Raw genomic sequence first — 13234 nt, forward strand, 5'->3', positions numbered from 1 at the left:
CTTCTTCCATGCCTCTCAGCATGATGTCATAGTGCTTCCATTCTCTTCCCAAGGGTGACAGTCGTAAAAGCCTGCCTTTTGTTGCACTGGAAAAATCCATTTGACAAAAGGTACATTTTTACAACAGTCTCCCTGGGAAAAAGAATGGAAGTGCTACAACAGCATGTGGAGAGGCATGGAGAAAGCCACTAATGTCCTGCCCTGTTTTGGCTTTTTTTTCCCTCATGCAATAAGGCACTAACACAGCTATGTCTTTGAATTATTAGAACTAATTATTAGCTTTCTATCTATCTACCTAAATATCAGACAGAAGGATAATGGTCCAGGGCACACACAAAAAATGTTTCTAGACCCTGCCCATGAGAATGGATATTCCTACTCTTCAAGAAAGGAATCCACATCCTCAAAATTGTGTAGGACAAGATGTTTCCTAAATGGCAATGTTTGCAAGTCCCAGCTAAAAAGAAAGTGGGCACACTTGGAATGTAGCCAGTCATACCAGCTTGCTACCCAGAGAGATACTAGAGAGATTCCAGACTGCACACCTTCACGCTAGATTTCTTCTACATTTTTGCTACTTTCTTAATAAAGACCAGAGGTTGGACATCCAGTTGGCCTGTTTTACTGTTTAAGCATTCACTTCAGAGCTATTCATGGCTTAGAGACAGTCAAGGCTGGGAGCTCTCCCAGGTCCTGCACTGATCAATCTGCAACCTGGAAGACCTCCGCCCTCCATCTTAAAAGGAATCAGGCTATGGTTTCTTAGGGATAAGGAAAATGTACTCATTTCATGCTCAGAGACCTCCACCTTTGCCTTTATTCCAAGATAGGGCCCTAGCACTGAAATGGAAGTGCCTGGCTTCTCATTTTTTGTGTCCATGCTCAGGTAAACCACGACCTTCATTTGTCTAAAGACTGGGAAGGAGGGAAGATTTAGGGACATTTTGTTGTTCTACACTTTATTACTAATTTAAACACATTGTGCCAGACAGGATCCAAAAAGAGAATAAAGAGACTGAAACAGAAGAAACGGAGGAAGGAGCCACAAAGATTTCCCCCCTTTGCCTTTGTACTGAGATTGGACTTCCTCTTGAGAATGAATTCCCTTTGGTATAAAAAGGAATTATTTATAAGAATTGACTCCCTGCTTGCTTTGCATGAGCTTTGACAGAGACCAGGAGCATACAATAAGCACCAATGATTTCTAAATCCTGTTAGGAAGATTAGTGCTCTAAGCCACCTCAAGAGTCTGTTTGTAGCTGACGTACAAATGTTCACTTTTAAATAAACAACTGATAGTACTGTCCTCTGCATGTCTACTCAAAGCAGGTGCCACTGTGTCCAATTGAGTTTACCCTCTAGTAAATTTGTTTAGGACCCCAGCACAAGACAAGACAAGGTACCAGATCCAGATTTAAGGATACAAATGTAATACCGGTTCATAAATCTTTGAACCTGAGATGCAGTAAATTCAGGAACTAGAATGCTGACTCAGAATCAGTGCTGATATATTCCTCTAAGATTTGGTTTCTTTTCTAATGCTTCCAGTTTTAAATTTCAAACTACAGATTTTATATTCTATATCAAACTCTTAAGAATTGGGAATGCATATTCATATTTCTTCAAGATCAAGGGACAGGGTACATGTGGCCCTCGGGACATTGATGGACAGCAAGATCATTGATCCCAGTAGAAGTGCTGGCCAGGGCTAATGGGAGTTAGAATCCCACAACATCTAGAAGACTGTAAAAATATAAACACACAAACATACACACACACACAGCTCTAGAAAGAGAATCTAAATTCTTGGTTCTGTTCACTCATTTTCTTCAATCTCAGTCCAGTACACTTTCATGAAACTCTCAGTTGATGGTAGAAAGAAAGCAGCAAGTACATTACTTGGTATCTTTTCATTAAAAAAATAAATAAAATGATTTCATTAAAAAATATTTTAATAAAAAATTAGCTGACCAGTGTTAAAGGTTACAAAAGCAAACATCCAGACAACCCAAATAAGATTTGTATAGCTCCTTGTACCCCAGATCAGTATTTTGTAAACTTCCTTGCAAGGGCCTGGAATCAATTCAGATGATATCAGCTTGCTTCCATGTGCTAACAACAGTTTGTGCATGTTGTCTACTCTCATGAGAAGAGCCACATGAGAGGAGTAAACCTCACAAAGCACTTGTAGGAATAACCCTGAGTTCCTCATAGAATGACTGAATGAAGATCTAATAATAATCATGTTACGGTATATTGGTTTTAGTGTATTTCTTATGGGAATTGCAGTTTGTTAACTAATCCTAAATTTCTATTTCATGTTGAGACAAGACAATAATTATTTATTAATATATTAATGTCTATCGGCAACTTCCTGTGCCTCTCTAGGATTTTTTCTTCTTCTAGAGGTTAAAAACTCTTGCTTTTTTCTGTTTTCTGTTGGGGATCCCACCTTTTACACCATTTCGCTAGAAACTGTTCTTACAGGAACAGAGAAAGTAAGGGCCAACATTTGGTCTACGTCAGTATTCAGATGTGAGTAGGTACTGAAATTTCTCAGAACTGTTATAGTCCTATATTTATGATCTCCTAGTTCTTTAGCCCTTTGTTGGTACTTCATGGCATTTCTTACTGGCATTAATTATACATCATCATGGCTGGGTGCAGCCTTTATCTTCTGGAAATCTGTCAATTTTTTAAAAGACCAATACACACACACACACGGGCATGACTGAGACAGAGAGTGTGCCTGTATCTTCCTTAGGCTTTTGGCCATGATAAAGCTCTGTGAGAGCCTTGTTTATCTGCATCATGTGTACATCAAAAATTGTCATGACATAAAGTGGAACTGTTTGTGCTAAGGAATGGTTTGATTCAAAGGGACATTTGCAAACAGAAGCAGCAGCAGGTGATACTTGCAGGTTAACTATTTGTTTCACATGCTGGGAAAATACTCACACTGTCACATAATAGAAGTTAAGACATTTAAAACACACTTTTGCATTTAAGAATTCATGCAGCAGTCACAGCTCCACTGAAAGGATGCTATTGACACTGCAGAGAGCTCATGATACTGGGTGTTCTTACACAGCACTGAAGAATCTTTATCCTGGAATGTTCAACCATTTTATAAGGACAGAAGTCCAATTACACAGTGCTTTGGGATCCCCAACTGAGGGCTTCATAGATTTCATATGCATGGGAGGCACATTAATATCGGTCTCAGGATTTATATTACATATATGAAAGTCACATTTTTATTCCTTGCAGTTTTGAAGGTCTTTGGATAAACCATAGACAGCTGCTCAAGTGAGTCAGGACTAACAGCTGAGCCAGAGAAGCAGCAGCAAGTAATCAGAATAGAGAAGTAGACCACTGGCTGGAGTCACAAGCCAAAGCAGGAATTGAAACCATGGAGCAAATCAGAAACCAGAAATTATGAAAGAATTAGGAATAACAATCCCAAACGCACCCTAGAGCCAGACAGATCCTGTTGCTTGAGCAACTGCTAACTCAGACAAGAAACAGTTTTATAGTCCTTCCTACTGAAGAGGATTCAATGACCAGTGTGACTCAGTGGAGCAAATTCACAACCTAAGTATACACTCATCCCTTCACATTCACTGGGGTTAGAGGCACAGGACTTCCGTGAATGTGGAACAACTGTAAATAACAAAAAATACTATGCTTTTACCTGAGAGAACATCTCTCTAGGAATTTCTAGATCCTCCAGTGCAACTCTGTGGTCAACATCTGCCAGACACCGACATAGAATTGTGCTGGAGGGGCTACAAATGCCTATTGGAGTGTTCTCTCTAGGAATCTCTAGGTCCTTCAGTGCGACTTTTAAAGTTGACCATAGAGTTGCGCTGGAGGACCTAGATATTCCTAGAAAGAATACTCCACTAGGCATTTATAGCTCATCCAGCACAATTCTATGGTCAATGTCTAGAAGATGTTGACCACAGAGTTTAGTTAAATGTAACCATAGAGTTGCACTGAAGGTCCTAGATATTCCTAGAGAGAACATATTAATAAAATCCATGAATAATAAAATCTGCAAAAGTGCAAGCCTCAAATGTGAAGGGACAAGTGTACTTTACAGCCTAGAACAGGGTGGCAATCATGAAGAACTCCAGATGTTGTTTGATGGCAACTCTCTGCAGTCCTAGACAGAAGAGCTAGTGGTGATGAATGCTGGGTACTGCAGTACAACAACACCTGCAGAGCCACACATTGCCCACCCTTTGACATGGCAGATGCTGCAACCTGTAGTTCCGTGGCTAACTACATAAGGCAGCTTCACACACCTAGATTGAGAGATACATATCAGCTAATGCTGAAGGGAGCTGCAGTTCAACAACAACCAAGAGGCCATCAAATTGCCCACCTCTGCTTTAAAATTACCATGCCAGACAAATTCTACCTCCATTTCTACTTTGTTTCAAATGTGACCAATACCAAAACACCAATCACCATACTCTGAATTGTTGAGCCTGAACTAAAACATCAAAAAGTGGAACCATCATTAAAAATCAGAGAATTTCAAATCCTAAAAGCAGAACTTACATTTTCTGTGCAAATAACTTAGATTTTACTGGATTTTTTTTGTTTGTTTTTCTGGCAAACAATATTACAGTAATAAGTTTGGTTATGTCACATACAAATTATACAAAAGCATATTTATTTCAGTAACCAAATTGTTAATGATTGGTGACCTGAGACAAAAATGGGGCAAGAGAAAGCGAGAAATGGGATGAGTGGGGACAACAAGAAACAGTAGTCTCACCTTCCAGCTCTTCTGGTTCATAATGAATGTTGACAACATTGCTGGTGCCCCCCCGATCCACAACAGCCTCATCCTCGGGTCTCTGTTAGAAAAATAAATAGGATGCATCACTCAAATGTATTCATGCACAAATCTATTCATCCCAAAACTAATTTATTATTATTATTATTATCATTAGCCCGCCTCTCCCTTTCGGATCGAGGCAGGTTCCAAAATATAAGCAAATAACAATTACATAATACAAAGTGATAAAATCACAATCCCCATTCCCAAAAAAAGACAAATTTTTCAGTTTAAAAACAAATTCAGATTAAAATTCCAATTTGAATTAAAAATTATAAAGACAAGCGGAGAGTAGAGTGACTATAGGCAGAGGAGCAGTCTAATTAGTTGTAGGAAACAATGCCGGAAAAAATCCATCTTAACTGCCTTTTTAAAGACTTCAAGAGTATCAGTCTGACAGATCTCATCCGGCAGGCCATTCCACAGTTTTGGAGCGGCTGATGAGAAGGTCCTCTGGAAAGTTGTAGTCAACCTGGTCTTCTTTGGCTGCAGAAGATTCCTCCCAGTGGACCTAAGAGTACGGGGTAGATTATATGGGAAGAGACTCTCCCAGAGGTACGCTGAACCCAAGCCATGTAGGGCTTTATAGGTAATAGCCAACGCTTTTTATCAGGGGTTGGCAACCTCCGGCCCGTGGGCGGATGCGGCCCGCGGGCGCCTTTCTGCCGGCCCCCGGTCCCTCCTGCCGCCGAAATCGCCACTGATTTCGGCCGCTCCAGCCGCCATTTTACCCTTCAAAGGCAAACTTCGCCGCCATTTTGAAGGGCAAAATGGCGGCGCCCATTAGGAGGCCCAATGCGGCCTCCGGAGCCCTGAAACAGGGCTCCAAGAGCCGCACTGGGCCCCTGGGAGGCCCGATGCGGCCTCTGGAGCCCTGAATCGGGGCTCCAGGAGCTGCACTGGGCCTCTGGGAGGCCCGATGCGGCAGCCGGAGCCCTGAAACAGGGCTCCAGGAGCCGCACCGGGCCTTCAAATGGGCGCCGCCCACCTCCTTCCTGGCTCCGCCCACCTCCCTCCTGGCTCCGCCCTCCCTCCTCCCTCCTATAAATGGAGGGGCGGGGGGAAGGAGGAGGAGGCAGAGAGAGAGGGGGGGGAGGGAGGGGAGGAGGAGAGAGAGAGAAAGGGTGGGTGGGAGGGAGAGGAGAGAGAGGGGGGAGGGAGGGGAGGAGGAGAGAGAGAGAAAGGGTGGGTGAGTGGGTGGGAGGGAGAGGAGAGAGAGGGAGGGAGGGAGGGAGGGAGGGAGGGGAGGAGGAGAGAGAGAGAAAGGGTGGGTGGGAGGGAGAGAGAGGGAGGGAGGGGAGAGGGAGAGGAGAGAGAGGGAGGGAGGGGAGAAGAGAGAGAGAGAGAGAGGGTGGGAGTGAGAGGGAGGGAGGAAGGGAGAGAAAGAAAGTGGTTTGAGACAGTGGCATGTGTTTTTTGCTGTTTTGTGGCCTTGCCTAGTCGCTTCCATTCTTACAAATATTGCTATTATTATTGTTGTTGTTATCCTTTGGTATTCTCTTTGCAAAATCCCCCCACATGGACTTGCTTGCTCTTTTCTGGGTTGAGACAGTAGCATGCGTTTTTTGCTGTTTTGTGGCCTTGCCTAGTCGCTTCCATTCTTACAAATATTGCTATTATTATTGTTGTTGTTATCCTTTGGTATTCTCTTTGCAAAATCCCCCCACATGGACTTGCTTGCTCTTTTCTGGGTTGAGACAGTAGCATGCGTTTTTTGCTGTTTTGTGGCCTTGCCTAGTCGCTTCTATTCTTACAAATATTGCTATTATTATTGTTGTTGTTATCCTTTGGTATTCTCTTTGCAAAATCCTCCCACATGGACTTGCTTGCTCTTTTCTGGGTTGAGACAGTGTGCATGCATTTTTTGCTGTTTTGTGGCCTTGCCTAGTCGCTTCCATTCTTACAAATATTGCTATCATTATTGTTGTTGTTATCCTTTGGTATTCTCTTTGCAAAATCCCCCCACATGGACTTGCTTGCTGTTTTCTGGGTTGAGACAGTGTGCATGCATTTTTTGCTGTTTTGTGGCCTTGCCTAGTCGCTTCCATTCTTACAAATATTGCTATCATTATTGTTGTTGTTATCCTTTGGTATTCTCTTTGCAAAATCCTCCCACATGGACTTGCTTGCTCTTTTCTGGGTTGAGACAGTAGCATGCGTTTTTTGCTGTTTTGTGGCCTTGCCTAGTCGCTTCCATTCTTACAAATATTGCTATTATTATTGTTGTTGTTATCCTTTGGTATTCTCTTTGCAAAATCCCCCCACATGGACTTGCTTGCTGTTTTCTGGGTTGAGACAGTGTGCATGCATTTTTTGCTGTTTTGTGGCCTTGCCTAGTCGCTTCCATTCTTGCAAATATTGCTATTATTATTGTTGTTGTTATCCTTTAATATTCTCTTTGCAAAATCCCCCCACATGGACTTGCTTGCTCTTTTCTGGGTTGAGACAGTGTGCATGCCTGTGTTATGGCATTGCCAGCCCTAGTAGCTTCTTGCAAATATTATTATTATTATGTGGCTCCGCCCCCGGAGGGTGGAAACTCCGCCCCTGACATGTGGCTCCACCCCTGGATAGTGGAAGCTCTGCTCTGGCATGCGGCTCCGCCCCAGAGGGTGGAAGTTCCCCCCCGTGTGCGGCTCCGCCCCCGGAGGGTGGAAGCTCCACCCCCTGGCTTCGGCCCCCCCAGTTGTCTGAGGGACAGCAACCTGGCCCCCGGCTCAAAAAGGTTGCCTACCCCTGCTTTTTATCGTGCCCAGAAGCTGATTGGCAGCCAGTGAAGAGCTTTTAGGATAGGTGTTATATGGTCTGACCTAGGCTTCCCAGCAACCAACCTGGCTGCTATATTTTGGACTAATTGAAGCTTCTGAATTTGGCACAAGGGTAGCCCCATGTAGAATGCATTGCAGAAACCAAGACGAGAGGTTACCAGGGCATGTACTACCATTTCTAGGTCACCCAGTTCCAGGTAGGACCACAGCTGGCATATCAGTCAAATCTGATAGCAGGCACTCCTGGCCATCATGTCAATCTGAGATGACAACTGAAGCGGCGAGTCCAGGAGCACCCCCAAGCTGCGAACACAGTCCTTTAGGGGAAGTGTGACCCCGTCCAGGACTGGTTGACATATCTCAAAACCCGGATTTGGGTTCCCTATGGCAAGTACCTCCATCTTACTTGGATTCAATTTGAGTTTGTTTTTCCTCATCCAGTCCATTAGCGACTTAACACATTCATCCAGAGGAGAGATGCCTTCTTTAGTCACTGAAGCAGTCTGAGACATAGAGAAATAGATTTGGATGTCATCAGCATACTGATAACATCCCGCCCCATATCTCCAGATGATCTTACCCTGCAGGTTCATGTAAATATTAAACAGCATTTGGGACAGAATAACACCCTGAGGGATGCCCGACTTGATCTCCCTCTTGGACGAATAGCTGTCCCCAAGTGACACCATCTGGAATCTGCCCGAGAGATAGGACCGGAACCACTGCAATACAGTGCCCCTGATGCCCAACTCTCTCAGGCATTCCAGAAGGATACCGTGGTTGATGGTATCGAAAGCCGCTGAGAGGTCCAAGAGCACCAACGGGTGACTGAAGAACATAAGGGTCTAATGTTGAATTTCCTTCTGGGCTTATATAAATTCTGGTATATACAGAGGGCCCTTGGTATCCACTACTAGGGTATGGTTCCAGGACTCCCCATGGATAACAAGCTCCGTGGATGCTCAAGTCCCATTAAACACAATGACACAGTAAAATGGTGTCCTTTATATAAAATGGCAAAATCAAGATTTGTTCTTGGGAATTTATATTTTTAAAACATTTTCAAGCTATGTATGGTGGAATTCGTGGATAAAAATCCATGGCTATGGAGGGATGGCTGTATATGAACCCTTTCTCCCTGTTGAACAATTCACACACAAAAGTGGAACTATGCATGTACAGTAATAACTAGATCTTCTCTCACACACCTATACGTACCCACACACTCTCTTACACTCTCACATACATTCAGTCCCTCTGACAGGCACCCTAGACCAGAAATGGGGGGAAATTAGGGTTTATGATGAATCTCCTAGAATTCCTAAATCAGTATGGTTGTGCTTGCTCAAACATTATTGGAGTAGCAGGCAAAAAAAAAAATAAATGTATTCCAAATTCTGCTGTGGTTGTCTTTATAATGTTCTGTAATATAGAGAGCATTCTGGGAAAGCTAATACTGTGTGGATTAGCTCCATGATGAAGTTTACTCTAGAAGCACAGATATGTTCTTATTATAGTTAAGGCTTTTGTTTTGTTTTCTTTCCACTGATGATTACTTGGTTGACAGCACAAGAAAACCAGTTTCACCTCCAGAATGGTGGTGCTAGGCTGTTGAGCAAGTTTGAGCTTGTAATGCAATATGAATTTTGTTCATTCCCTCATTTCAATGTTGCCTTTGCAATTTCCCCCAGTATGCAGTTGTTTACTGAAGAGCCTTATGGAAATCAATAGGTAGATTTGAGGATTTCTTTTGTATGAAATGAGATCTGAGTTTCCGAAAAACTAAGTGCCAACTGCTTGGCTTCTCCTCTGTCTTCTATGCTGTCTAAGGCTTACTCCATCCCCATGGGTCATTATTTAAGCCAGAAATATTAAATCAATGTATTTCTATTCTGGGTCAGTTTTGCATGCATTCCTTAAAAATTCATTCTCTCATTTTTCCACATTAATGTGTCATTATTTTAAATCCACCCAAAATGTAAATATTATTTTGAATGCATTTTCTTTCAAAAAATCATGTTTCTAAATATGCATGTTTTAAATGTATAAACTATATATACTCAACTATAAATCAACCACATGTATAAATCAAGGGCAAGTTTTGGGGACAAAATTATGAATTTTGATATGACCCATGAATAATTGTAAGAGGGGCATGTAACAATGGATGAAGCAAAGGAAAATAATGCCAAAGAAATTACAAAATTCCAGCAGGTATAAATGTTTGTGCTACACTAAAGGCTGAATGGATGACAGAGGAAAGGAGAGTCAGTGATTCCAGGCCAGATGACAGTCTTGCTTTTCATCAGGGGATGGTTCCTGTTTTATAAGAGTTAAAACACAGTACTTATATTGACTCATGGATAAGTCGACTCATGCTTTTGGGTTCAATTTTTTGACTAAAATTTCTATACTTAAACATCATTATATACAGTATTTCTAAACATTTTTAATCTAAAATAGGAATTTTAGAATACATTTTGGCACATTATGAAAGTGTTTACAGGGCCACAAAAGTTCAGATAAATGCAAAATTCACAAGATTATTAAGATCTGATCTGCACATTAATCTGATAGCTGTCCATCCAATCAGCTCACATCCAGATTCATGAAGACTGAATTCCTAAGACACTGCTAGTCACAATGACTGCAATACATGAAAGGGTTATGTGTTATGTGACAGTGGGGGGAAAGGTGGGGGGAAATTCTGACCTGAGAATAAATGAACTATGCCAGGCCTCTCGAGACTTCATTCTGGAGGATTTTTATACCTCATTTCAACATGCTGAACGTTTTTCAAAACCTCAGATCTTCTCGACAAGTCTCGCAACATGAAAAATTAAGAGAATTGTCTTGTGTTTAAGTCCTAATCTAATTATAACAAAGACAATATTGTTCATATGGATCTCCACCTTCTTTCACTAGCTGAACAGTGGACAATCAATGGGTATTACAGTTCAGTAAGGTTGTGGCTGCTCATTTAACAGGTAACACAAATGTATAATCGTGAATCCTATGAATAATCATAATAGCTGCTGACTACACCAAACGTGGCTGCTTCTCTAAAGCAAGGGCAAAGAGAGATGACAGAAATCCAGCAACATCTGGGAGGGCTACCAGATGCCTACCCCTGCTCGAATGAAAAGAAAGTGGGGCCAGAACACATTTACGTGAATTTGCTAGTTCAGCGAATTTACGTGAATTTGAACTGCATTCAAACTGACTTCCCATTGCCCGAAATTGTGTGTGGTAGTCTATCGCGCAATAACGTTAAACACCATGATTGTGTTCAGATTGCCATTGGATTATACTTCCAATTTCCCTTGTCTGATAACGTCCAAGGTCTCTTCCTAAAAAAAAAAGGCTGCAGGATGTCCAAACACCACCCATTCCTTTCTCCACTCCCAGTTTTCCACCACCATCTCTCGCACCAGTGCCATGCCAAGATATATGTGTGGCCTGATGTAGAAGTGACCCAAATCCCTGCTTCCACCTCTATATCAAAGCCAACAATTTAAAATGTTGCCTTCTTCTATTCCAGGGGTAGGGCAACTGTGTCTCAGTGAATGTTTTGGACTGTGACTCCCATGATTGTTCACCACTAGCTGTGCTGCCTAGGGCAGATGGAAGTAGCAAACCAAGTACATCTGGAAAACCACAATTGCCCAGTCCTGTTATGGAGATTCTGTACCAGTTTAAAAGTCAGGGATTTTGAAAAGAATCAAGGGGAATCTAGTTCTCTCCTCCTTCTCCTCATGATGCTACTTGGAGGATACCATTTTACCCAGCTGTATGCCAAGACTACCCCTGTCTCCATACCCTCCAACCATCGTAATTTGACAGGGATAATTCCAAGTAATCCTCTGTTGTCCCACATTATCAAGTGCTTTTTAAATGTTTCTGTTTCTCTCTCCTCCTCTCGTGTCCTGCCTTTGTCCTCAGTTTATTTCAGTTGCTACAAACTGAGTTCAAGCTGCAAATGTGGTTTCCATTCAATTCAGCAGGAAGAGATTGTAGGGGTGTGTGTGGAATCTTATCTTTCTCAGCAGGTGACAAAATCAAACTGCTGCAGCCTGTCCTTGCTTGTGTGTTCTTCCTCATTAATAACTTTTGCCATCTCAACCTCACACTGATGTTGCCTGGCCACACATGTCCCAGTTTTCATCTGTGAAATGTTGGAGGGTATGTGTCCCTCTAGAGCAAACCATCTGGTGGCAGTGGTTTGAGCACTGAACTATGACTCTGGAGACTAGCCTTCGATTTCCAGTTATGGCCATGAAACCCACTGGGGAACCCTGGGCAAGTCACATGCTCTTAGTCTCCAGACCTCTTAAACAAATCTTGCCAAGGAAACCCCATGAAAGGTTCACCTTAGGGTCACCAGAAGGTGGAAAAAACCTGAAGGCACACATAACAACAATATGTATCCCTCTTCAAGACTAATTCAAGAATCTTACTCTGAAATGTTTCCAATTTCCACTTCTTTGATCAGAGAGAAATAACAGTCACCTTTCAGAACCACCAAAAGGAGTAAGTAAGTCATGCTTCTCAGTACTCACTGCTAACCTTTGATAAGTCTCTGAAATAATGGAGCTTATCGCACAGGCCCCTGGAACGGGCCTTGTGCATTACAAAAGGGGCTGGGATGGGGCCAGAACGAGTGGGGGACGCATTTTACCGCACACAAAAGTCCCCATTCCGTTCCCTTCCGTTCCATTCCCCATCCATCCTACAGGAGGCGATTTTTGAGAACTGTTCAGTAACTGTTCTCAAAAATTGCCTCCTGTGGGACGGATGGGGAACGGAACAGAAGGGAACAGAATGGAATGGGGACTTTTGTGTGTGGCAAAATGCGTCCCCCACTCATTCCGCACTCATTCCTGCCCCCTTTCATTCCGTTCCCAATCCATCCTGGTGTGATCAACTTCAATGTCATACAATCTGTGCACATTTGTCTGTCTGTCTGTTCTACTGTTTCTTTGGTGAAAAGTGGTGATGATGGTACCACAGTGGGGCTATTACAGGGCTTTAGCATGAGGAATTAGAGAAACAGAGATAGCCAAGTTGTAAAGATTGTGTGGCATTATTTCAGAAGCTATGTGTACACCCAATGGGCTAATAATCATAATGTAGATTTGCAATGGAGGGCAGGGAAGCTTGAAATTCAAACATGAATAGATCCTTCAAGTTCCAAAGAAAATTAAGGACTATCAAAGCTTTGCAGTGAGTACTGTGAAGCATATGCAGCTATTTTTAGCCTTCTTGGTTTCCTGTCATGGAAGCTGATCAAATCCAGAAAGGGATTATTTCACTGTAATCAAAGAAATGGAAACTGGACACATTTCAGACTAGGTTGATGCTCCTCTTGGCATAACCCAGTAACTTCTCCACCATGCTTCCATTACCACTGTTCACCTCATTTCACCTCTATACTGCAAACGCACAGAAGAGAAGATATTTCACTAAAAACAACCTTCCTTTCCACCCTCCTGCATCAACCTAAAAGGATGATTTCTGCATATTAATTTTGCACAGCTCTGCTGAAACCAGAATTTTCCCTGGGCATGATATATTGCATCACTCACCACCCTGTTACCTATTTTTGTAAGCTGCC

General features: G+C 42.5%; 1 protein-coding gene across 5 annotated transcripts in view; it reads right to left on the reverse strand.

Annotated features, from left to right (window-relative positions):
- The window catches only part of LOC149322629 (electroneutral sodium bicarbonate exchanger 1-like), a 127579-nt gene that overhangs the window by 72387 nt on the left and 41958 nt on the right, over positions 1-13234 (reverse strand). For 3 of the 5 annotated variants that reach the window (XR_016271981.1, XM_089480521.1, XM_089480493.1), the window contains exons 2-3: positions 8016-8123; positions 4790-4871 (exon numbers count right to left, since the gene is read on the reverse strand). Coding sequence is in view for 4 of the 5 variants with exons in the window: in XM_089480521.1 (XP_089336647.1) it covers positions 4790-4871; positions 8016-8123 (190 nt within the window). In the remaining variant the exon portion in view is untranslated. The remainder of the gene's footprint in view (positions 1-4789; positions 4872-8015; positions 8124-13234) is intronic. The other 2 variants (XM_089480507.1, XM_089480515.1) reach the window with 1 other exon arrangement.

The sequence above is a fragment of the Sceloporus occidentalis genome, unplaced genomic scaffold, assembly GCF_023333645.1.
Source record: "Sceloporus occidentalis isolate IW3139 unplaced genomic scaffold, rSceOcc1.0.p SCAF_1, whole genome shotgun sequence".
Classification (NCBI taxonomy): domain Eukaryota; kingdom Metazoa; phylum Chordata; class Lepidosauria; order Squamata; family Phrynosomatidae; genus Sceloporus; species Sceloporus occidentalis.